Raw genomic sequence first — 26,203 nt, forward strand, 5'->3', positions numbered from 1 at the left:
GACTGCACTGCCTCAGGAGCACGGCCCACTCGCCAGCTTTGGCCCACTCGTGGCACTGCTAGAGGAGGAAGAAAGTGCAATTGCACAATTCCAGCCAATAAAGAAGAAAGAATGGGACAGACAAAACACCCTGTACAGATCCAGGCATTCAGCTGGGACTGTGGAGAGTTTGGGTCCTTGCCAGTTGGATGTGTGACCCCAGCTGCAATCTCTGGGCCTGCAGCAGAGTCTCACTCACCTGCCAAAGCAGAAAGCTCAGGCGCTGTGCTCGCAATGGGCTCGTCTGATGCAGAGCTGTCAGAGCAATGTGAGGGCAGAGCCAGCCCAGCTGGGCTCAGGGCTGAGCCCAGCAGAGCCCTGGCAGAGCCCAGAGCAGCCTCAGCACCCGCAGAGCCTGGCTGCAAGGAGAGAAAGCAGAAAGCGCCCGTCAGCTGAGGGCTCCTGTGCCCTTGTGCCAAGGCCTGCGGTGCCCAGGCCATGCTGGCTGTGCCCAGAGCTGCCCATCCCTGCTGCCTTTGGCACAGAGCAGGAGGGCAGCACATGTGCCCAGCCTGCAGCCAGCCACGGCACATCCAGCCCTCAGCAGCTGCCCAGAGCAGGATGCTCCTGTGCTCGCTGCCAGCTCCCAAAAGCTCTGATCCCACTCTGCCAAGCACACAGGGACCCACCTCACTCCAGCCACGGCTGAAAGAAAAGCTGCTCCAAAACCATGTCCTCAGCCTTCTCCAAGGGCACGGCCCATCCACGCCACAGCTGCTCCCAAGCACTTCCCCATCCACACTGGACCACCTGGAACGCTTCCTCTGGAAAAACAAACAACACATTATTGAAAAGAGATTAGAGACAAAAAGAGAAAACAAGAAAAACAGTAAAAACTCCCATCTCTGTCAGGGCCTTGAGGAAGGCCAAACCCCCACATGATAGGGAAAAACCCATCCATGGGTGAGGGAAGCCCACACTTTCTCTCTTCCCCCCCTGCACTGCCCCCTAAAATCGCGGTGACCCCAAAGCAAACAAGGGCAGTGGAGAAGCCCAAGCCCTTCCTTGCCTGTACAGCAAAGCAGCCCCTGCACAAGTTCTGGAGTCCCACCTCTGCTCCCACCATGGGGCTTTGTTTGTGTCGGGCTGGCTGCCCCAGCCCCAGCCCGGGGCATGGTGGGTGCTGGGGGCTGTTGGCAGGGCCAGGAGCCCACTCCCATTTCGTACCCACCCCAGGCCATGCCCCAGCCCTGCCAAAAGCAGCTGGGCAGCCACTGAAGAATGAGCTGCATCTGCCCCAGCAAAGGGGAAGCCTTTGGTTCCCAGCCAGGCTGGGCAATGCCCAAATCTGAGAACATCCCCCTGCATGTGGACTCATCTGCAAATTCACTGTGGAGCCTGGCTTTGAAGAAGGTGCCAGAATCAAAGTCCATCATCTTCAGCTGGCCAGGCTGAGGAAGAGCTTGTCATCCTTGGTGTCATCCTCACTCTCTCCAACAGCAGCAGCCCCACCTGGTACAGCTTCTCCAGGGGCTCCTTCTCCTTCCCTGGGGGCAGATCAGGCTCTCAGGGCTCTGCCCAGGGCCCCAGCTGTCAGGGAACCAGAACAAGCAAAACCAGCTGGGATGGCGCCCACCAGTGCTGGGCAGAGCAGCTCAGGTCCAGCACAAGGTCTGTGTGTTCCCATCCCATGAGCCCGATGCAGTGGCACAGGCAACACAAAAAGGGCTGGGTTCCTTTGCTTCTGATTGCCAAGGCATGTGTGGAGCTGGAACTTACCAGGGCCCTGGATCAAAGTGTGCCTGTGGCTCTCTCCCTTCTTCTAGGGCAGATGAATATCCTTCATCCAAGGATGACAGAACAGCTCTTCTAATGAGGGCCTTTCCAAGTCCAGCATGGATAAACACTGCCTGATCAGATCTTGGCACTCTGGGAAGAGAAACCAGAAACCACCAGTTAGTTGGAGAAGGCTCCTATTGGCTTTGCCCCACCATTCCCATGCCCAGGCCATGCTGGATGTGCTCAAAGCTCGGCCTGAACTTTCCCATCAACTCCCTGTTTTGGAGGAGAGCAGGACATGTGCCACCTCCTCAGCAGCTGCCAGTGCAGGATGCCCACAAGCCCGCTGCTGTCTCCCAGCACTGGAATTCCCCACAAGCCCAGAGATGAGGATCCACCTTGAGAGAGCCGTTGTGGCAGCGAGAGCTGATGGTCCAGGCTGATGTTCTGGCCCCTCCTGAAAGGGTGCTCCCCGCAGACCATCTGGTGCAGCAGGATGCCCAGGGACCAGATGGTAGCTGGCTTGCCATAGTACCGGCCAAAGTGGGTCCATTCCGGGGGGCTGTATGACCGTGTTCCTATGGAATACAGATGGAGTTCATCAGGGGGATGCTGCTGCTCCCAGAGCCTGGCCCCAGCATCCCTGGGCATGTGGGGGCTGCCTCAGTGGCACACAGGGTGAGCACTGCCCTCTCACCAGCACCTGGGACTTGTGTACAGACTTGGGGTTGGAAAAGAAGCCACTGGTGTTTCAAGGGGGCAGTGGAAGCCCTGGCAAGTCCTGACCATAACAAGGAAGAACCCACCCAGTGCTGGGAAAAACCATGCTCTCATCCTCCCTGCCTGCATTGCCCCAAAAAACATTATGAACCCCAACAGACCAGGTGAGTGGAGCAGTCCAAGCCCTTTCTCACCTGCACACCAAACCGGCTGGGCACCGGTTCCAGTCCCCCCTCTCTGCTACTCCCACCCATGGGTGTTTTTGTTGGGCTGGCTGCCCCAGCACCAGTTCTGGGCAGAGTGGGGGGCAAAGGCTGCCAGCAGGGCTGGAAGATGGCTACCCACTCAGCCCTGAGTTTCAAAAGAAACTCAGCTGAAGACTCAGTGCCATGAAAGGCCACAAAAGAGAGAATCCCTGCTGCCACAGCCAGCTTGGGCTGGGAGATGTTGGGTCATGAGATGCTGGGCCCAGGAGCCCTGTGTGGGCTCACCTGCAAAGTGAGTGTAGGCTGTGTCTTGCAGGTAGGTGCCACAGCCAAAGTCAATTACTTTGGCCTGCCCAGTGTCCAGGTCAACCAGGATGTTCCCTGGTTTGATGTCGCGGTGCAGGACCCCACAGCTGGTGCAGTGCCGCACGGCCTCCAGCACCTGGCGGAACAGCTCCCGCGCCTCCTCCTCGGGCAGGAACCGCCGTGCCCGAATGAAACGATGCAGGTCCTGACACCGCTTTGGCCGCTCCAGCACCATCAAGATGTCCTTGGGGAGCTCAAGCCACTCCAGCAGCTGGACCACACCAGGGAAGCCAGTGGACACCTTGGCCAGCAGCACGGTCTCCAGGGGTGCGCTGGTGCCGTCGGGCTGCGGGAGGAGCACGATGCCATCAGTGGGGCTGATGCCGTGTTGGGGCTCGTGAAACCCTCAGCCAGCCAGGGATGCTCTGTGCCCTGCGCTGGCCCCACGCCCGCTCTCCCTCGGGGTGTCCTGGCGGCTCCCACCCTGCCGGGCCTCGGCTCATCCCCGGCCGGCAGCCCCGGCTGCTGGCCCCGCTCACTCACCAGCTCGCCCCAGTGCAGGACGCGGTTGCGTGGCACCCTTTTGATGGCCACCTGCAAGTCAAGGGGAGCAGCGGGCTCAGCTCGCCGCCTGCCCTGCCCAGCCCCATCCTCTGCCCTTCTCCTCCTCCTCCTCCTCCTCCTCCGCCCACTCCTCCTTGTCCGCCGCTCACCGGGGCGCCGTCCGAGAGCCGCGTGGCCGCGAAGACGCTGCCGAAGCCGCCGCGCCCCAGCAGCGAACCCAGCCTGTACTGCTCCTTCAGGCCCTGCTGCGTCTTCCCTGCGGGCGGGACGCGGCTGTCAGCGCTCGGCCCGGGGCCAGCCACGGCCCCCGAGCGCCCCTCACCCGCACCGGGCCGGCCATGCCCAGGCGTTCGCTCTTCGGAACGCGGCACGGGAGGTTCGGTGCCGGCGGCCGCGCTGCCGAGAGGCGGAGCTCGGGCCGGGGAAACCGCAGTGGAGGCGGCGGGAGCGGCTGCGCCGCGTGTGTCCTCCGCGGGCCCCGGGAGGAGCCGGGGCCGGAGTCGGGGCCGGGGCCGGGGCCGGGGCCGGGGTCGGGGTCGGGGCCGGGGCCGGGGCCGGGGCCGGGGCTGGGGTCGGGACTGGAGCCTGCGTCGGGTCCGGGGCTGGGCTCGGGCCAGGCGGAGCCGAAGGGCGGCGATGCCGCCCCCGCACCAGGCACTGATGCCCGCCCAACAGCGCCACCGCCAGTACTGCCAGAGCCGGGCGGAGGCGAGACCGCGGCGGGACGGCCGGGGCCGGGCACGGGGCAGCCCCGCCTGGGGGCGGGGCCGGGCCGAGGGCATGGCCCAGCCCGGCAGGGGAGAGGGAGGCTGGGAGAGGAGAGGGACGTCGGGCAAGGGACCCCGAGAGAAGGGTGCCAGACAGCGGGAAAGGGAGAGAGGAGAAAGAAAGAGAAAGAGTGTTGGAGAATATCTGCTTTTGCTGCCGCCGCTGCCGCTGCCGCCGCTGCCGCTGCTGCAACTGAAGCACCGGGGCCGTTCGTCCCCGTGTCCGTTCCCCGCTCGCCCCACGAGCCCCACGTTCGAGCCCCGCGCGCCCCGGGGACAGCCCCTCCGTCTGCCCAAACACGGGAACTTTGCAGCGCTGAGCCCAGATGCAGAGCCTTGACTCCTGCACACTGGCACAGCGATCCCCTCGCTTGCTGCTGGGCATTGTCCTTGCTGAGGGTCAAACACTGTCGGGCCACCTTCCCTTGGTGTAGGATTCCTACCTGACCCAAGCACCACACTTACATCTCCAGTGTTGCTTTCCAGTAAAAACAGGGGAAGGAAAACTCTGTGTGGCTCATGGTATTTTACAGTGTCTAAAAATCCCTAAGTCACCAATCTTAGAGGTGAGGTGCATCTGGAATTACTGGGATGGAGAAGTAGTGCAACATGGAAAAGGGGAGCATAGAAATTAACAGAGGAAAACATCTTGGATTGTTTCCTTCATTTTCATTTCACTTCTGGAATGCTGTTTCAGTTTTCCAGGAATTCTCTCCTGTCTGCTCTTCCCAAGAATCTCTCATGGAGAACAAGGTCAAGCTTCTGTCACAAGATTTGCCACCGGGAAATTATGTCACTGGTAAAATTTTCATGATGACTGTGCTGGTTTAGGGCAAATTTTGGGAGGAAATCTCCAAAAGGGGTCCATCTAGAAAGAAGTTCAAGAAGCCCCTCCCCCTACTAGTTCAGGAAAAGACTTTCCTGGAGAAAAGTGAAAAAAACCCCAGTTTATTTAACAAGTAAAGTATTCACAAGCATGAAAAATGAATAGCATTAAATAAAACCTCGGACAGTGCTGAAGAGATGGCAAATTCAGAAAGCCCTTTTCGTGTGTTCTAGTTGGCTCACTCAGTCTCTTCTAAGTCCCTCTGGCGCTGGAATGCAGCGTCCCAGAGCTCGGGGGGGGCCACAGGTGTGAGCTGCTGCCGGTGTTTGTCTGGGTTTTCAGTCCAGAGCAGGTTTAAACAGTTCCAAGAAAAAGGAAAGTCACCGTCCAAGGAACTTCTCTTCCTAAGCTAGCTAAAACCACATTGCTAGACCTGGGCTGTGAAGGCATTGGGAAATTTCCAAATCTAGGTACTGGCGATCCCAGAAAACACCAGATCTGGATGGTGCTGGAGCCAGAACCTGCAGATTTACAAATTTTGGCTTTCTGTGCCAGCAAATCGCTGGACTTGGGCTGTGCCAGCACCAGGAAGTTTTCAGATCTGGGCGCTGGTGCTGCCAGCAAACACCAGATCTGGGTGGTGTCATTGCCAGCGACAGAAATCTGCCAGATTTGGGCTCTGCTGGCACCAGGAAATTTCCAAATCTGGGTTCTGGTTACATGACATGCAAGATGTGGGTGGTGCCAGACCCAGTAGCAGGAAGCTGCCACAGGTTTTGGATTTCTGTGCCAGCAAATTGCTGCACTTGGGCTGTGCCGGAATAGGGAAATTTCCAGATCTGGGCACTGGCAGTGCCAGCAAACAGCCCATTTCAGGCTCCAGGAAGGACTGGATCTGGATGCCTTCCTTTTTTCTTTCCTTCTTTCCTTCCTTCTTTCCTGGGGTCCTGCTGCCAGCAAACTCCAGATTGGGCGGTGCTGGCAAGGGGAAATTGCCAGGTTTTAGCTTTCTTTGCCAGCAAATTGCTGGACATGGGTGGTGCCAGAAGAGGGAAATTGCCAGATGTGGGCACTGGCAGTGCCAGCGCACAACAGATCTGGGTGAGGGATGAGCCGGCACTGAGAAATTTCCTGATGCTAATTTTCTGTGCCAGCAAATTGCTGGAATTGTGCTGTGTAGGCATCTGAAAAATTCCCGATCTGGGTACTGGCGGTGTCAGCAAACACGAGATCGGGTTGCTGTAGGTACCAGGTATTTGCTTGGTTTTGGCTTTCTTTGCCAGCAAATTGCTGCACTTGGGCTGTGCCAGAATACAGAAATACCAAGATGTGGGAACTGGCAGTACCAGCAAACACCACATTTCAGGAAGGACTGGATCTGGACCCGTTCCCTCCCTGCCTGCCTCCCTCAACAAGGTGCCAGAGCGGCTGGAGAGCAGCCAGGCAGAAAGGGAACTGCAGGGACTGATGGACAGCAGGCTGGGCATGAGCCAGCAGTGTGCCCAGGTGGGCAAGAAGGCCAATGGCTCCTGGCCTGGCTAAGGAATGGTGTGGCCAGCAGGAGCAGGGCAGGGATTCTTCCCCTGTGATCGACACTACTTGGGCAGCACATCGAGTGCTGTTTGCAGTTCTGGGCCCCCCAATTCAGGAAGGACACGGAGAGGCTGGAGCGTGTCCAGAGAAGGGCAACAAGGCTGGGCAGGGGTCTGCAGCACAAGTCCTGTGAGGAGCAGCTGAGGGAGCTGGGATTGTTTGTCCTGGAGGAGGCTCAGGGGAGACAAGGCAGTGTCAGGGCACAGGCTGGACTTGATGATCTCCATGGCCTGTTCCACCCTTGCTGATTCTGGGATTCTCTGAAAGCACCCTTGGAGCAGTTGCAAGAGGAGCCCTGGGCCTCCTCTTCAGCAGCTCCAGCAGCCCAGGTCCCTCAGCTTCTCCTGCCAGCCCCAAAGCCCATCCTGTCAGTCCTGCAGAGCCTCTGCAGCTCCTCCTCACTGCCCAGCACAGGGAGCCCCAGAGCCAGACACAGCAGCCCAGATGTGCCCCCCTGGCCTGGGGTGCCTCTGGCAAGGGAGCAGCACCAGGCACTGCAGGAGCCTGCAGACAATTGATCTGAAGGCCAAAGCTCCTTAGCTCCTTCTGAAAGAGCAGGAACAGTTCCTCATTGCAGTGTGCTGGAATGCTGGGCACCACAGCTCCAGGTGAGGACTGGACACAAGTTTGCTCCCACTGAGTGCTGTGATGGGTTCTGCAGGAACTCTGGGCTCCTGTGCTTGCCAGGCACAATGAGGAGAGAAGGAGCCAAGTGCACTGATGTGGGAAATGGATTTGTAGAAAGTTTTTAGAGCCTAATAGAAGGCCCACAAAGTATGAATCTGTATATAAATCTTGAAACAAAAATACTAACTTAAAAATTTCCATGGAATAGGACAGATATTGTTGAGAGAGAAATGGAGCTAGATAAAAGTTTCAAAAAATGGCCTTGCAAATAAGACTTTGGAAAAACAGATCTATGAAAGATGCATTGTAGTGGGACCCACGAGGGGTAGTTTCAAATAATTGGCTTTAAGGCATCTACAACATGGCATGGCAAAAAGGCTGATAGACCAAGAAACACTTATAATGTATTATAATTAGGAAGTAGTTGGCTTTTGATTGTGATGGCGTGAATTAGAACATCTGTATTGTCTCACCCTTCTCATGAGACTGAAAATGGAATAAAAGTTTTTAAAACACCTCTCAGTGTCCCCATCTCCAGGTCAAGAAAAGAGTATTATCCAACACACTGACACACCTTTGCCTCGAGCATAACCCAGCCTGGACCAAACACACTGAAAGGTTTCCCCTTTGGCCCATGTCTCGAAACATCAGGTCTGCTGTTTGATAACTCAGGTTGGTTTGGTGCAAAGGAGTTCCCTCAGAAATACTGGGTTTGTCTTCCTCTGTGCCTTCCCCTCAGCAGCCTTGGGGATGCTCCTGTGTGACACCATCTCTCTCACACAGTTCAGACAACTTCAAACAGGATATTGTGCAATAAGTCGTCTCCTCTAAAGTGTTCCAACAATCCCTTTCCGGCAATAGGAAATTATTCCTAATAGATGAAAGTGGAAAACCCCCAACAGTTTATTAACAAACAGAATCCCCCCATGACAGGCATTACAAGAAGGCGCCGGGGTCTCTCTCGGAAGAACAGGAGCTGTCACGGAGCAGTTCCAGCAGCTGATGGAAGCTCGGGGGCTCGTCCGGCGTCGGCTTTCTCCCGTGGCAGAGCTCCATGGAGTGAGCAGGGCAGTGAAGCAGCTGGGCTGGAGCCCCTCGCTGCCTTTTCTCCCCGGCGTGGCTCAGCTCACAGACTCTCGGGCTGGGAGCGGGGCCGCTCCGCTCCTGCCGGCACCGTGTCCCTGGGCTTGGACAAACAGTTTCCTGCCAGGAGAGCCCTGCACACTGCTCCACAGATCTTTCATAAAGGCCCACACCAACTCCAAACACTCTGTCTGCAGCAGCTTTTCACAAAGGGCTGCAGCAATCCAGGACAGCTGCACGTGACTGTCGGAAGGCTCTTGTCTTGTTCCTGACAGCAGAATTCTTGATGATCTTGTGCAATTTTATTCAGATGTAACATGAGAGCAGAGGTGTTTTTGTTCAAATATTTCATTATGAGTAACAAGCCTTGGGAGCATGAGGTACAGGACTGACGTGTGAAAGCATGAGCATATCCTCCAAAGTGGCCAGTTTAATTGTCCATTTTATTACTCTTGTATTTACTCCACACTAATAAGGAAAACCAAGCTCTGCTTGGAGGCAAAACAGGCATGGGATACACTACAGTCCCTTGCAGGCTCACCAGGGCTGGCAGTGACAAAGCAGGCAGTCTGCTTCATTGTGAACCACTACAGAGCTACATCCCAATCTGGTTTAAGTGGCGTGGTATTATTTAGAACTCCTTTTCTGCATGAGACACAAAAAGGAGATCCCAAATGATCTTCATGCAAGCATGCAGTAAAGAACTGCTCCTGCTATCCTAACAAAGCATTTGCTTTGGCAATTACACTCTTCCCATTCATCTTTTGATGCAGACACTTCAGGTTTTCCCCCACACCCCTGCAAGGCTGGCAGTCGCTGTTTCCCATTTCCTGTTCTTCCCTAGAGATGGTGCAGTGGCTGCTTTGAAACAAAAAGCCCTGGGATCTGCACAGCTTGAAGGGGCATGAAATGCTAATTAAGTGCTCATATTGGTAATACCCAGGTCTGCACTGCCCAGTCCTCTGCAGCAGCAGCAGCAGCAGCAGGACCATGCATCATTCCTGTTGGTGGATGTTCATGTTTCTGATGTGCAAGAGCAATGACTTTGAGGAGGGACCAAAATGCCCCTCTTCAAACAGTGGCTGTGCAAGGAGATGTGAAGTTTCACAGCCTTTTCTAGGATATTTTAGAAAGATCTAAGAGAATATTGTGGCATGGAGTAGGTCCCTAATTTTGTCTCCAGAGAAATCCCCAAAGGGCACATTCACTCTGCTCCTGATGGCAACCCCATAAGCTCACTGACCAGTTTTCCCTGCAATGTTCCACCCTGCCTGGGCTTTACTAGGCCAGAACTAGACCCAGAGCTAAGCAGACACATGCAGCCAGGTGACATTGTGTAACATCAGAAGCTGGCAACCATGAGGACTTTGCTGTCAAAAGGTTACAGTTTTCACTGGGCCCAGAAATGTTTTTCCCTAAGGCAAAGCAAATTGAAATGTGAAGTTTAAAAGCTTCAAATGACTATCAAAGGAAACTGCAGAATAATTTCTAGAAGGGCAGCATTGTCAATGACCATGCAGCCCACCAAGAGCTGGAGCTGAATCCAGAAATGCTTCTTCCAGCTGTGCAGGAATTCATTCCACTGGCAAGCACTGGTCCATGGGAAGAAATGATCCCCTAGCTCTGGGCTGAATGGCAGCCAGGCTGCAGTGTAGATTTGAGGAACCCTTGTCACTTGTTATTGGCCTCCCAGTGCACTCATCCTTCTGCAAACAAGGGGCAAACAACACAGCTGGAGTGCTGTCCCGGGTACATATACATACAGGTGATGTATATTTGCCAAAGCAGTGCATCATTTCCCAGTGAAATACATTACCTCTTCTTACCTATGGAATTGTGATTGAAGACACCTGTGAGCCAGATCTGTGGGAGATTGCAAAGGAGCAAAGCTTTGGGATTTGGGCACACTTCTCTTGGTTTCTTTGCTCAGACCTTTGGTGAGCACAGAACACATCTAGGTAGAAAACCTTTGACTAGACAGGATCTTTTGGACCCATTGTCCCCCAAACATGTCAATGTCTGGCCCTGTTACAATGACAAGTTGAAAACAGCAGCACAAATGACACAAAGAAAAGATGGCAAAAGAGGAAGAGGAGAGGCCCAATGAGGAAAGGATGTGGTGAGACACTGGCACATTGAGTGAGCTGCACTCCCATAATCTCTAGGCTAGCAGGTCCTGGTCTCACATTCTCCTCTTGGTTTATTTTTTTTTTTTCATCATAAAAATAAAATATATACGATTAAAAATATGTCATCAAAACTTAAAGACAGAATCAGCAGTGTCTCCTGGCTGTCCAGGGTAACACGGGAGTGGATCTCAGAAAGGTGCAAGTTCAGGACAGCTGGAAGAGGAGAGAGGGACAGAGCAGCTCCCCTAAGTCTGCACTAAGCCTCAGACAATCCTCCTGCTTCTTTGGACTCTCTGTTCTCTGCACGTGCAGCAGAATCTCTCGTTCTGCATCCTGCTATCCCCATTCCTTCACCCAGGCAGCTCGTCTGCTTTAGGAGAAGATTATTTATCCAAATCCAAACATCAGGACTGGCCCCTGCCCTCACAGTTGCCCTGAACTGACTGGAGGTCAGGGCTGACTCCCAGGTGTCCTGTGGGTCAAGGTCCAGCTCCTCAGAAAACATTGGCCAGCAGTAATCAGGGCTCCAGCAACAAAGGTGAAGTAAGGTCTCCTAGACATAGACAAGGGGGAGGTGTTCAGTGGCAGGAAACTGTTTGTGAGAAACAACTTTGATTTTTCTGTGAGAAATCTCCCCCCAGTCGTCCCTGTCTTTTCTCCTTCAAAAGGTTCCAATGTCCGGAGGCAGCAAATGTGCAACAGCAGCTCCATCAGCCACTTCCTCCTGCTGGCATTGGCAGACACACAGCAGCTGCAGCTCCTGCACTTCTGCCTCTTGCTGGGCATCTCCCTGGCTGCCCTCCTGGGCAACGGCCTCATCATCAGCGCCGTAGCCTGTGGCCACCACCTGCACACACCCATGTTCTACTTCCTGCTCAACCTGGCCCTCAGCGATCTGGGCATGATCTTCACCACTATCCCCAAAGCCATGCACAATTCCCTCTGGGACACCAGGGACATCTCATACTCAGCATGTGCTGCACAGGTTTTCTTTTTTCTTTTCTTTGTGTCAGCAGAATTTTTCCTCCTGACCATCATGTGCTATGACCGCTACGTGTCCATCTGCAAACCCCTGCACTACGGGACCCTCCTGGGCAGCAGAGCTTTTGCCCACATGGCAGCAGCTGCCTGGGCCATTGGATTTCTCAATTCTCTGCTGCACACAGCCAATACATTTTCCCTGCCCCTGTGCCATGGCAATGCCCTGGGCCAGTTCTTCTGTGAAATCCCTCAGATCCTTAAGCTCTCCTGCTCTAAATCCTATCTCAGGGAACTTAAGGTTTCTATTTTCCCTGTCTCTACTGCTTTTGGTTGTTTTGTGTTCATGGTTTTCTCCTATGTGCAGATCTTCAGGGCTATGCTGAGGATCCCCTCTGAGCAGGAACGGCACAAAGCCTTTTCCACCTGCCTCCCTCGCCTGGCGGTCATCTCCCTGTTCCTCAGCACTGGCACATTTGCCTACCTGAAGCCCCCTTCCATCTTCTCCCCATCCCTGGATCTCGCAGTGTAAATTCTGTACTCGGTTGTGCCACCAGCCCTGAACCCCCTCATCTACAGCCTGAGGAACCAGGAGCTCAAGGCGGCAGTGTGGAGATTGGTGACTGGAGGATGTCAGAAAAATTAATCTGGTTAGCAATTTCTTAAAATCCCAATATAAGCCATAATAGTTCTTGTTGGTTTTGTTGCTGAGTTATTTTTTCCTTGTTTTAGATACAGTAATATTCACAAAGCAAGGTCATTGCTTCTGCCCTTTATCATTTTGTCTATCTCCACCTTCACAGTGGCCAAGTGTCAATGAGTAGTGGATCTCTTGGTGGCTTTAAATGAACTAAAGGACCTCCCAGCAAAGTTTTCTGTAGAGATGCCCTTTTGTTGCCTTCTCTGGAGCTGAAGCAGCAATGTCTGTGTGCAGAGCTGGGGGCAGATCAGTGCTGGCCCAGCAGCTGTGCCCAGCAGCAGCAGCAACTTGGTGTTGCCAGTGCTGCTGCCATGGCCCTGCCACGCTGCCCTGGTGGCCCTGGTGTTGCTGTAGGGCCTGAGTGCTCTTGGGGCCGGGCACAGCCCTGGGGGTGGCGGTGCCGGGGCTGCAGCAGAGACAGGCCATGGGCACTGCTGGGGCAGTGCTGATGCCTCAGCCCAGGCCCTGGGGGCTCCAGGCTCCTTGCCCAGGCTCTCTCAAGAACACGGCCAGGCCAATGCTCAGCACAGAAAACCCCCGTGAGCAGCCCCAGGCTGGCCGTGGGCAGGCTGACAGCAAACAGCATGGCTGGGGCTCTGCAAGGGCCCTGGGGCAGATGGGAAGGAGCAGCAGAGCAGGGGCTGATCCATCCCCAGTGCACTGGACAGCCCAGGGCAGTGTCCCAGAGGATCCTCATCGAGCTGCCAACAACATTCCCTCCTCTGCATTCATGGCCTCTTCCCCAGCTCACAAAGGTGCCCCATCCTTGCAGGCACAGACATGGCAGCACTGCCTCAGGAGCCCCTGTTTGCATTGCACAGAGCAGGGGGAGCACCCCCATGCTGTTGCTGTGGGGACATGAACCTGAGGGAGCACAAATGCCATCAGGCCCTGGGGCCAGCAAGGGCTGGGGGACAGCAGGGAAAGCACTCAGCTTTGTCCTGGCCTCTGCAGTCAGCCAGAAAGTTTGTTCCCATCAGCTGCGAGTTTCCTGTCCCACTGCAGATGCTGTTGCTCAGAGCTAGGGCTGCCTGGCAGCCAGCCCCAAACTGCCCTAAGCATTTCCTTTCCTTCACCTATGCTTTTTTTCCTCTTTCCTGATCCAGATTTCCTCCTATTGCCCATCCCTGTCCCCTCCCCAGCATACAGCCCATCCCTGTTGGCCCTTTCCTCTCTGGCCCCACTCCCCATTGCAGTTCCTGACTTGGCACCATGGGAACGTCCATTGGGGAGCAGGATCATCCTACAAGTTTTGCAGGAATTGTCTGCAGGCTCCTGCAGTGCCTGGTGCTGCTCCCTTGCCAGAGGCACCCCAGGCCAGGGGGGCACATCTGGGCTGCTGTGTCTGGCTCTGGGGCTCCTTGTTCTGGGTGATGAGGAGGAGCTGCAGAGGCTCTGCAGGACTGACAGGATGGGCTTTGGGGCTGGCAGCAGAAGCTGAGGGACCTGGGCTGCTGGAGCTTCTGAAGAGGAGGCCCAGGGCTCCTCCTGCATCTGCTCCAAGGGTGGTTTCAGAGAATCCCAGAATCAGCAAGGGTGGAAAATACCTTGGAGATCATCAAGTCCGCTCTGTGCCCTGACACTGCCCTGTCTGGCTGAGCTTCTTCTTCTCCAGGATAAACAACCCCATCTCCCTCAGGCAGTCCTCACAAGACTTGTGTTCCAGATGCCTCACCAGCCTTGTTGCCATTCTCTGGACATGCTCCAGCCCCTCCATGTCCTTCCTAAATTGGGGAGTCCACAACCGGGCACAGCACTCGAGGTGTGGCCTCACCAGTGCTGAGTGCAGGGGAAGAATCCCTGCCCTGCTCCTGCTGGCCACACCATTCCTGAGCCAGGCCAGGGGCCATTGGCCTTCTTGCCCACCTGGGCACACTGCTGCCTCATGTCCAGTCTGCTGTCCATCAGTGCCCCCAGGTCCCTTTCAACCTGGCTGCTGTCCAGCCACTCTGTCCCCAGTCTGTAGTGCTGCAGGGGTTGTTGTGGCCAAAGTGCAGGACCCAGCACTTGGTCTTGTTCAACCTCATCTTGTTTGATTTGGGCCCTGGATCCAGTCTGTCCAGGTCCCTATGCAGAGCCCTCCTGCCCTCCAGCAGATCCACACTCACACCTAGCTTGGTGCCATCTGCAAATTTGCTGATGCTGGACTCAGTCCCCTCATGCAGATCATCAGTGCAGATACTGAAATCCACGCTGGCTGGCTCTGATCCCTCAGCCATCCTGTGGGTGCCCTGTGATGGCACTCAGGGTGATCTGTTCCATAACCTTGCTGAGCACCCAGGTCAGGCTGACAGGCCTGGAGTTCCCCAGCTCCTCCTTCCAGCCCTTCTTGGGGATGGGCTCACATTGGCACCTCCAGTGCTCTGGGACCTCCCTGCTGAGCCAGCACTGATGGTAAATGATGGAGAGCAGTTTGGAGAGCTCATCCACCAGCTCCCTCATCCCCCTTGGATGGATCCCATCTGATCCCAGAGACACCTGTGAGCATCTGAGTGGCTCAGCAGGTCACCAACTGCTTCCTCCTGGATTCCAGGGGACTGTTCTGCTCCCTGTGCCCATCTCCCAGCTCAAGAGAACACTTGTCCTGAGGACAACCTGTCTTACTGTTTAAAATTGAGTAAAAGACGGCGGAAGTACCTCAGCTTTTCTCTCATCTTTAGTTACTCTATTCCCCACTGCATCCAACAATGAATAGATGTTCTCCTTACACTTCCTTTTGGTATTAATTTATTGATAAAAATATTTTTTATAATTTTTTCCCAAAGCCGCCAGGTTAACCTCTAATTGAACTTTCACATCTCTACTTTTCTTTCTGCATGGCCTAACTATATTCTTAACCACTTCTTGAGTCACCTGACCTTCTCTCCAAAGGTGATGCACCCTCTTTTCTTTCCTTGAGTTCCCACAAAAGCTCCATGCCCAGCCAGGACAGTAATTTTCCTAGCTTGCTCATCTTTTGGCACAGAGGGACAGGCTGCTCCTTCCCCCTTACAATTAGTTTCTTGAGGTGTGTCCATCATTCCTGGACACCTTTGTTTTTAAGGGCTGTTTCCCTTAAAAAATGAGTACCTGATTGACTACTCTCCAAATCTGCATCCCAAATATACCAAGGTCTGCTCTCTGTAATTCCAGTGTACACATTTTGTTGATGCCACTCCTTCTTTCACAGGATGTTGAAAACTCAATTATTTTATGGTCACTGTACCCCAGGCAGCCTCCAACCACCACATCTCCTACCAGCCTTTCTCTCTTTGTGAACAGCAGGAGACAGAGCTTTCCTTGGGAGTGGGATTGTTACCAAAAAAATAGCAAAATAGAAAAATCCATAATCCCAATGTAGCATTAAGAAGCAGCATTGTTTATTTGGCTGGATGCACAGAGCGGGATCTCCTCCCAAAGCTGTGCATGCTGAGTGCAGGAAAGTTTCTGTTTACATTCTGTATTTTGCATACATATTCATTGATTGTCCTGGGCTAAACATACATATGATAATCATTCCCCTAACTCATTAACATATTTCCCCTCCCCTTTTGCCATGCATTCTCCTGTCCTGGGGGTCTATCTGGTGGTCCCTGGTGCTCATGGACCCCAATGTTCCAGTGGGCCTGGCTGAGCTGGCAGGACACTGAGGCTGGTGAATTTCAGTTCCCCTTCTCACACAATGGACATTGTGTGGTTTCCATAGGCCTGGGGTTTTGGAGAACCAGCATTGTGTGTGTTCACCTGGTGTAGACAATTTATCATCTGATAACATGAGAACACAGAGTGAGCCATGACATCACAGAGGTTCTGTGAGGTCACAAAGCAGCTATGGCATCATAGGCTGTCTCTGTGACATCACAGAGCCGGCTGCGAAATCACAGGGCAGAGGTCTGACATCACAGAGGAGATTATGACATCACAGAGTTGGCTGTGACATCAGAGACCAGCTGTGTGACATTATAGTATGAGCTGTGACATCACAGAGCAGGCTAAAACATCACCAGGGAATGCAGGGCTCACTCCACTCTTCCTGCAGGGAGGGACATAAGCAAAAACATGGCTGGTACTCTCCCACATTTTAAAAAAGGCAGTTTGTGTTAGCTCCCAAGCCATCCCCTTCCAAACAAACAAAGTGCATAGCCTCACTCTATTTCTCTCGTACCAAATAAGCAAAGTGTGTAGCATCTGCTCCTCAAATCCAGCACTCTTCCTCTTGGGGGGGCAACTCATACATTGTCCAGGCTTCTAGGCTTTCAGGTCCACCTACTTTTTTTTCTGGCTCTCCAGTCTGCCTGGCTATAACTCATCCAGATTTTTAGGCTCTCAGGCTCTTGGTCCACCTGGCTCAGTTCCCAAGCTCATAGTCCACCTGGCTCCACCATCTTACTGCTCTTAGGTCCACAGTTGTCTGATCAAATCACCTCAGGATCACATCGGGGTCACCAGATGTCACAGCTGGGGGTACAACTGACACCAAAGAAGGCTTCAAGTATCAGCCCTTTGACGGCAGCAAGGGAAGACATGCGATCAATCAATGTGATTGGTAAAGCAAGCTTCAGTTTATTTTGAGTACAATGACACCTTTATATGTTTTCAGTAATTTTTCATACTTGTCCATAATTATCCATACTCGTCATTAGTTCATTGGTTTAAAGCAAAAGGTTATTTTTACACACTCCTCCTACTTTGTGGTTTCTAACACAGGGTTCTTGCTCATTCTCGTTGCTTTTACTTCTCTATTTTTATATTGCAAAACCTCTTTTCTTCCTTATTTTTGCTGCTGTCCTTGCCCTTTCAACCTTGTCAGCATGATGCAGCATACTTTGCAAACTCCTTATCATGGCGCAAGGCCTAGTTACGTCAACTGAAGCCAACTCATATCAAGCTAACAAGCAGAGCGGCCTACTTATGCTTTTACTCATGCTAAACTAACAAGGGGTTTGCTTGTACAACTTCTCCAGGGACCCATGACCCTGTTTATCCAGTCATTCTTCCACAGCCCTTCATTGTTCTTCAGTACAACCTTTTATACCCTTCATCTTACATGCATTGCACCTGTGTGCCCTCTGTACCCTTTTGTAGTCGGTCAGTACACCTCAGCACTCTATGTCTCATTACCTTTAATACAGTTCACCTGTCCTGCATGGTTGTCACCCTTAGGGATGAGGCTCAGCCATAGTCCCACTCCCAATTAACACAAACTGTGTGCCTACAATTCCCTTTTTTTTTCTTTTAAATAAATGCCATGTCTACCATCCCCCTACAGGGTCCTTGCTGAAGAAATAGCAAACATGGTACAAGTATCCTTTGTGTAGATTCCACTAACTCCAGAATACATCCATGTGCTGACCTTGATTAATTCCCCAAACTTACATTATTTATCATCAAAAATCCTTTTACCTCCACTTCTAGACTATTGACAATACCAACAGTTGTACAACTTTATAAGGCAACACAAGAATAAGCTAAAGGCAGCATATTAGGATAGTAAAAAAATCAACAGCTACACAATTTTATCAATAGCTATACAAATTGAACAACATCAATAACTATACAATTTCAGAAAGTAACATACAAGGATAAGATAGAGTCGATATGTTCCTATCACCCTGTCATGGTTTGAGAGGAAGGGAGTTTTTTGGGATGCTGTGGTCAAACCAATGGGTGTTCAGATTTGAATATTGGCACCTGGTGGGGCCACTGGGGACATGGATACGCCTCTGAGAACACAGAGGTTAAAAACAGAGAACTCCCAGGAAAACTTTCTCTTGGGTTCTGGTGGTGAAAGAGTTCAGACCTCTCCCCTGCCCAGCTGCTGCCAGTTGGGTGGGGGCCGGGAAGCCATGCGGCCGGGTGAGGCAGGCCTGGGCCTTGGACAGAGATGGGAAGTGAAGAGGCCCCAAGGATGGAAGGGTGGAGGAATATTGGAGAGTCATCAGGCAGCCACCCCCGCCAGGAGAGAGAGAGAGAGAGAGAGAGAGCTGGTGTCTGGGTCTGTGCCTGTGCCACCTTGGAATTTGTTAGCATGGCTGGCGAGAAGGAGGAGGGGTGCAGGGAAAAGGTGCCTGGCAAGGGAGCCATGGGACTTCTGGACAGGCAGAGACTGAGATTTTTAACCCTTTTTCTTGGATGATGGAAACCTTACAAATGCTGATCCTCCTGGAGTTGGATGAGAAGAGAGATAAGAGATGAGATAAGAGGAAATGGGCCACAAGAGAAGTGAAGAAAAATCTTAGGTGGAAGGAGGTCCTTTGCAAAGTCCTTTGGCTGGACTTTTCTTGTATAGCTATGGACAGAACCGTTTTTTCCTATGAGACGGAGACTGCATTTAGTGGGGAGGCAATGGCTCAGAGCCAAGTGAGTGCAGTGATGTGATCTGAAGGAGCGTGTGAACAGAGACGACAGGCAAGGAGGGTGGTTGGTGCCCTCGATCTTCAGGGGAGGAGAATATCTCTATTCTTGAGACCCCTTGTCCCCAGGGGGTGAAATTTGGAGGGGGACAGGTGTCCAGAAAGTGTGAGACTGTACTATTTTTTTGGAACTGGACCAAGTACCCTTAAAAGGAAAATCCTAGAAGCAGCTCTGGTCCATGCACAGTGGTTAGAGCACTGGACATGGAAGGAAGATGTCATGATGGCAATGATCTCTGGGTGGTGCCACGTGTGACAGGAAACACATGAGGTCTCAACTGTGTTTCCAGGGGAAGCCTATGGCACAAGAGGGACTACTCACTCCTTGATGAACTGAGAATTGATATCTAAAAGGTGGTGACGGACTGAGAGTTGGTGATCTGAGGGATGGATGTATTGGAAATTTGGTGGGGGGAGGAGAAATGTTTTTAGAAGATTTTCATTCTTTCTGTGTTTCTTTTTACATATAGTTGTAGGTTAATAAAGTTTTGTCTTCTTTATTTCTAAGTGGAAGCCTGTTTTGTTCTATTCCTGGTCACATCTCACAGCAGACACCAGGGAGAATGTATTTTCATGGGGGCACTGGCATTGCACCAGCATCAAACCATGAAAGAGTGTAAGAATTGTGAATGCAAGTGGTTTAGGAGTTATTTGAATGCTTAAGATTTGGCTTTAATACTGAAAATAAGAAATAAGTTGAAAGGGCCAAACAAGCTTGAGTTGTTTAATGATTGCATTGTCTGTCGGTATTCCTTGGTTTGGGTAGAGGCACATTAGAGTTTCTTTGAAGGCCCATTGAGAAGGTGTGGAGAAGTGCTATAGTGAGAAAGTAAATTCCCCAAGAAAGAATAAGAAGAAAATTAAAAATATCCCTCCCAATATTATCTTAAGAAAACTACCTAACAACTGGCAAAATTGGGAAATAACAAAAAGATTAAATCAAATAAAGATGGTCCACTATTTCCCAAAGGTATGGCCAAGGATAAATTTACAGGTGCAGTGGCCATGGGACAGTACACGAGACAAACCGTTGTGTACCCAATGACATCAATACTTGAGTACTCAAGAGGATCCAGACATGGAGCAGATACAGAATGTCACCTGTTGACTAAAGTACACCACAGAGGAGGAAAACACAAGAGCCTATAAATTAAAAGAGGGAAAGCAAGCTAGTAAAGTAAAAGAAGAAGAGGCTGGGAAGGCTGACAAAAACTAGGACCGCCTTGACCACTTACCTCCTCCTACCCTTGCAGTACCTCAAATCCTTCCTCCAATTCCTCTTGCTGTGGACCCAATTCCTCCTCCTCTCCCAGCTGTCATTCCTTTACCACCTCCTAATCCAGTTATACCTCCACCACCTTCCCCTCCACCCTCTCCTTACTCTCTTTACCCTTCACTACTGTTCCCTTACCTCTACCATCTCATGCACCCCTTATTCACCAGCAAGTTCCTGCTCTGCCTCCCCCACCACAAATGAGAAGCCAAACAACATCTCAGAATCTCATGCCCAGGAGTGAAGTTAACCACTCAGGCTCCACAGCTGATGTTGTAACACCCGGACCAAAGAGGCTGAAGTGGAAAAATCATTCCCCCTCAGAGAAGTTCCCACGTGCAGGGTGGCCAGTGAGATTGGATTTGTAAATGCTCCTTTGACTGCGTCCAAAGTTAGAAACTTTAAGAAAGAATTGTGAAATTTAGTGGAAGACCCAGTAGGAATAGCAAATCAAATTGATCCGTTTTTAGCCCTAATATTTATACATAGGGAGAATTGAACTCCATCTTTAACAGCCTATTTTCCCCAAGCTCGATTAATAAGAACTGCAGGAATGAAAAATTGGGAATGAGAAAACCAATTCGGGCCCCCAGGTGACCAAAAAATGCCTTTAGTGGAGTCTGACTGGAACCCTAATCAAGAAGAGGGGAGAAGGAATATGAGAGATTACAGATCCGTGATGACCAGAGGGATAAAAGAATCAGTCCCTAGAGGGAGTAATACCAGGTTAGCATTTGATGGCACCCAGGAAAAAGACAAGACCCCAGCAACATGGGTTAATAGGCTAAAGCAAAACTTCCAGATTTACTCTGATGTTGACCCAGACAGCCCAGAAGGCCAATCTCGCGTTCCCTGTGGTCAGGGATGACCCCGAGAATCCTTTTTTCCCAGCCTGGTGTTTCGAAGAAGGAGTCGGAATTTTCTGGCTCTGGTTTCCAAGGTTGTTTGTTGTTTCTTATCTATAACATTTTTTCTCTGGCCTGCCAGAGGTCAGACAGAGGCACACTCCCTGCCCCTGGGCTGGTGTTTACGTTTTGTACTATGAACTATGTGTACTTTATTTATCATCATTTTCCAATACCTAAAGACACAGAGCAGGGGACTTTCAATCAAAACAAATGCACCTTTTATTGAGTGCCCACAGCAAATGCGATAGAAGGATTAGAAAGGAGATAAAGGACAGAGTGAGAGAGAAAGGAGGGGGCCAACAGAGAGATGAAATCCTCGTGGTGCAGCCAATAGATCCGTCTGGTCACATCAGGGAGAATGTCAAAGTCTTTGGTTAACTCAGGGGTGTTTTATAATCTGCCGCCGGGAGGGGAGCAGGACGGCACATCGACGGCACAGTGGAGAATAAATCTATTGGGAACAGGTACAGACAGTCCAGTTCTGAACAGCACAAACCAGTGCCAGCGGGGCCCATTGTTTCAGGACTGGTTCCTAAGAGAAACCTCCCGCTTCCTATGGCAGACATCCTGCTCCTGTCAGGACAGCACCCCTGGGTTAGAATTTTAAGGGTCTCATCTCATCCTTGGGGAGGGCTTCAATCTCCATCCTTGACGGCAGTTGGGAGGCAGATGAGGGATCTTTGGACTGTGTCTTACAGAATGACATCCCAAAGCATAAAAAATTTATGCATTTTCCCATGGAAAAAAAAAAAAGGAATGAATTAAGAAAGGATAATTTTTTCTTATTTATTTATAATAGTATTATTCTATATTTATATTAATGAATTTTAATATTTATATTTAAAAATCCATACATTTTTAGCAAGTAAAAATTTTATTGATAATTGCTTCTAAGTAACACAATTCCCTTCATTAATTCATGGAGCAGTGTTGGCTATTTATTCCTCCTTCTTTATGCTAATTAGTCCTATTATAAATCCTTTTGTCATCTTTTTTATCATTTTCACAGACAGGGTAAAAGGGGACACTTAGGGGTCCATGGAGACGTTTCTGGAACACATTTGGGGCAGTTTTGGGTCTGAGGAGGGAATTCAGAGAGAACTTGAGGGTCTGGAGGACACTTGGGGGAGCCGGGTGGGCACTTGGAGGGGCACTCAGGGATTCTGAGGGACAGTTCAGCATCCGGGGCAGCACTTGGGGGTCCAGGGGGGCCCTTGGAGGTCAGGGAGGAGAATATGGGGCCCTGCGGGGTCCGGGCGGGCCCTTGGGGGGCTCAAACGGGACTCCCTGGGGTGCGGGGGGTGATGGGAGTTGTAGGCGTGGGTATCATACGGTTAAATGCGGCCACGGAGCATCACGCGAGTTCAAGGCGCAGCTGCAATGGCTCTCGGTGGGGCGTGGGGCATGATGGGAGTTGATGTCCCAGAAATGGTTCGAACAAGATTTTTGGGGGTCTGGGAAGACACTTGGGGGACACATTTGCATCCGAGCCGCAACTTGAGGCCCTCGCGGGGAACACAAATGGTTCGGGAGCCCTTGGGAGGTCTGGGACCTCTGACTGGGCTCTTTAGGGCACAGGGCATGACAGGTGTTTTAGGCACGGGACTGTGTTCTGAGGAGCTCTGGGGCTGCAAGGAATGCAAGGAGATGAATTCCCAGAAGCAGCTGTACCGGGTGTAATGGGTTAAAAGTTTAAGTTTGTTCATCAAAACTGACAAAGTTATTCCAGTAAGACTGTTGCACCACCTCTAGTTTGTTTAACTAAATTTCCAGACTTTAAAGGATAAGGAAGGTGAAAGTAAAAGACAATAGGTTTCACAAACATTTGTTTATCTGTTTAGTAAACTGTTAATATGGGTGGGGGGTTTGCTATGATTGATAACACAGTATCAGCTTATCCGCTCAGTAAACCTAGGATTCCAGGAACTCAGCAGATTGAGCCTAAAATTCCAGGAATCAGATAAACCTAGCAAATAGGGAAAATACCAGCCTTCATCTTCAGACGTCCGGGAGGTAGACTATGACCACCTAGACACAAAAGAAGAATACACAGAGTACTACACATCAACCCGGAAGCAGGACTGTATAGGAACTCCACGAAATATCAGAAGAGTGCGGCAGTGGTGGAGGGGGGACTCCCCTATTGCCCAGCGCACCCAATACTGACTTTGCCTGTTATCACTTGCTCTATCAATTAATAAATTTCATTTTATTTGGACTTACTAGTTGGTGATTAATTCCCCACCGCAACTAACTTATAACAGCCCACAATATTGCCACTTTTAGGCAGACACTCCTGGGAGAGTGCCCTATAGGAGAAGCCTGGTTGTACTTTAAATGTGATGCTGCTGAAACAAGCTCAGTAGATCTAGTAAAAAGAAAAGAAATGGTGAAAATGGTAAGAAAGATTGTTTGTAACAAGTATTTAGCAGTGGAGTATTCACCCACCCAGTGGATCCCAAGAGATCCAAACAAATTAGAGTCTGTTGAAAAAAAAAGAAAGAGACAAGTGTAATCACCATGAAGTTTATGAATGTTATGAGTGTACTGAAAAAGAGATAACCCCCTTTTGGAAAATGAAAGAACTGTGTAAATGTTGGGAATGCCCAACAGAAGCTGAAAACACATTTCAGGGGAGCTCTAAACCCCTAGGTTTGATCTCTGATACCACAGCACACACCAAATTGTCAGGAGACTGGTCTGGCAGTTGCACCACTAGAATGATAAAACCAATTTTCTTCTTATTACCCAAAGAAACGGAATCAAGTTTAGGAGTTCCTATATACAATGATTTGGGAGAAACTAAACAGAATGAGCAAAGTGAAATAGAAATAGAGAGAATTCAAAATTGTAAAAGACAAGTTCAGACCCCAATATCTATGTTAAACAAAGTCATCAGGCTCCAGGCAGTATTAAAAACAAAGAATGCAATTATTAGGAACATTTCAAATGGAAAAGATCAGCATGTGTAAATAATCAAGAACAAACTCCTACACTTGATTTCAGTTGGTGGGAGAACCTGGAGATTTTCAAAAAGGATGTATGGGAAAAGGTAGTTTTTCTCACTGTGTGTATACTTGGAGGATTGCTCTTTTTACTATGCTTATTTATCTGTTTCATTAAAACAGCATTTACCATGCAGACCAACCTAAAGAAACCAAGGAAAGTAACAAAGTTAAGTAATCGTGATTACCAAAGTGCACATGAAATTTATAGTCAATTCAAAAAATTAAATATGAAACCCATGAATCAAAAATTGTAAGTTGATTTGAGCTTAAAATTTAAGCTCGATCAAAGAAAAAGAAGGGGGACTGTAATGAACAAAAAATTCTGCCAATTTTTTCTGTGAGAAAAAGGTTACCACTGTTGCTGTTGGGCTGCTGCTTGTGTTATGGTAATTACGGGTCGTTGTTGTTAATAGTTGTTTTTGTATCAGTAAAAGCCCTGGCTGGGGCGAGTTAATGGCCCATCTCTGAGACATTGAAGGGTGGGATACCTCCCGAACAGCAAGGAGAAGAGACTTTGGAGGGAAGGGATATGCAAAATAACTCCAAGGACCAGCATGCTGTGTGGGACCCCTGCTCCGAATGTACTAAGAAAACCCCAAAAACAATGAGCCACCTAAGAGTTGAGAGACTGGAGTGATGTCTGGATGTCAGGAACGGAGTGCTGGGCCTGCAGAGATGCTGAAAACCTTCGTTGTTCCTCACCCTGTGTTCGAGAGCCCTCGGGCTGGGTCTGGGAGGAGGTGAGACTCAGACCAATTCAACATCGGTTGGGATCACCATGCCCTAAAGGCTCCCACGAGGACCTGATCCTCAGCTCTGCCCCTGGACGACAAAGCTGCGCATTTCCTCCTCCTTTGAGTCACCCTGGGAGACGTGACGAGAGACTGCAGCCCCGCCGAGCTGCCCAATCCTGAGCTGATCACTTATAATAAAGGCATTAAAAAGGAGAAGAAGTCTCCTTGCCCTGTTTATTTCAGAAATTTTTTTACAAGAGGAAAAAACAGGGGTTTTGGGGTTTTAATTTTGTCATGGATTACAGTTGTCTGGGGAAATTTGTTATTGCGAGGCAGGTTTTATTCCTACAAGCTTTTTTTACAGCTCACTGATGGACCATGTTGACTTATGGGGTATTGTTTTAAAGATTAATTCTTTAAAGGTAAAAGATTTTATTATTTACTTTTAAAATCATTTTTATCTCTGGGGATAGAGATCTTCTCTTGTGGATAGTGGATTGCTTTTTTTCTGTTTAAAATTTTGAGGAAATTACAGTTATTTTAACATTTGTTTATTTTAGCATGGAGGTTTTTGTTTGATATTAATTTGTGTATTTTGATTTTTTTATAGTTTTCTGTGTTATAATGAAAAAGAGTTTTTTCATTATATTTAAAGAGGATTTTAGTGTTAAGATTAATGTATTTTTTCTTCTTTTTTTATTTGCGATTTCATTTCTTCTTTACTGACTTTGATGTGTTTATGCTGTTTTTTTGTATGCTTGTATTTCGTTTTTTTCTTTTACTTGAGGGAAGATTGAAGTATTGAAAGGGTTAACACCTGACCTGCCAGTAACTTGTGGTGGAAGTTGTGGTTGGATTGCGTTAGGACTGGTTTTATGGTTGGTTTTGGGAGTTTTTAGTGTTTAAGTTTTTAGTTGTGGGGTTATTTTGTATGCGTTGTAGGGGTTTTTGGTTATAGTTTTTTTGGGGGGAGGGGACTTGAATGTAATATTTTAACAGCTGTGGCTAGCTTTGTTCTGGTTGGGGTTTTGTAGCCTGTTTTGTTTTCCTGTTTGGGAGTTGTTGGGATTTGGTTTGCTTAGAATCGGGCCGATGGGGAGGGGGGGCGGCCTGGGCAGGGGAGAAGGAGCTCAGCCCAAGGCAGGGTTGCTTGGTTTGGTTTGGTTTGGTTGAGATGGGGGCGAGGGCCAGGCCCACTGCTTCTTTGTTGACTGGAAAAGAAAGAGGAGGTTCCTGGGTTTTTTCATCTTTAACATTTGTGTTTCACAGAGGCGTGTTCAGTATCTTAGTGGTTTAACAGATTGTCAGTTACAAAAAAAGTTTTGTATTACTTTTAAAAATTCTTCTCATATCAAACTACAGCAGACATTCAATCAACAAAAAATACATCTCAAAACATTGACTTGGCCCATTCAACTTCACAAATTTCAAGCGTGTTCAATTTAATGTTAATCAAAATTTGCAGGAGCACAGAAACAGAAGAAGACACAGAGAGAGAGCAAGGCAAAAAAGATACAGAGAAGCACATACACAGCTACCAATTTCTGCACTCCAGCGATGTTCACATGAAAATTCCAAAAGGAGGTAGGGTCAAGATGTGTGCTTGCCTTGTGATCATCCTTCAATACCCC

The 26,203-nt window shown here is 50.1% G+C and overlaps 1 protein-coding gene and 1 long non-coding RNA gene across 2 annotated transcripts in view; both read right to left on the minus strand.

Annotated features, from left to right (window-relative positions):
• Window positions 1-294: 294 nt before the first annotated feature.
• Window positions 295-1,912, minus strand: LOC134413942 (uncharacterized). Its single transcript, XR_010026617.1, has 3 exons — window positions 1,759-1,912; window positions 669-1,569; window positions 295-398 (listed from the first exon to the last, which is right to left on the minus strand). It is a non-coding gene; the product is annotated as an uncharacterized LOC134413942 (long non-coding RNA).
• Window positions 1,913-1,928: 16 nt separating this feature from the next.
• The window catches only part of LOC134413949 (serine/threonine-protein kinase pim-1-like), a 55,290-nt gene continuing 31,015 nt past the window's right edge, over window positions 1,929-26,203 (minus strand). Inside the window, exons 2-5 of the mRNA XM_063147964.1 lie at window positions 3,704-3,805; window positions 3,534-3,584; window positions 2,970-3,336; window positions 1,929-2,336 (exon numbers count right to left, since the gene is read on the minus strand). Coding sequence (XP_063004034.1) covers window positions 2,002-2,336; window positions 2,970-3,336; window positions 3,534-3,584; window positions 3,704-3,805 — 855 coding nt within the window. The 3' untranslated portion in view covers window positions 1,929-2,001. The remainder of the gene's footprint in view (window positions 2,337-2,969; window positions 3,337-3,533; window positions 3,585-3,703; window positions 3,806-26,203) is intronic.

This window comes from Melospiza melodia, unplaced genomic scaffold, assembly GCF_035770615.1.
Source record: "Melospiza melodia melodia isolate bMelMel2 unplaced genomic scaffold, bMelMel2.pri scaffold_62, whole genome shotgun sequence".
NCBI lineage: Eukaryota > Metazoa > Chordata > Aves > Passeriformes > Passerellidae > Melospiza > Melospiza melodia.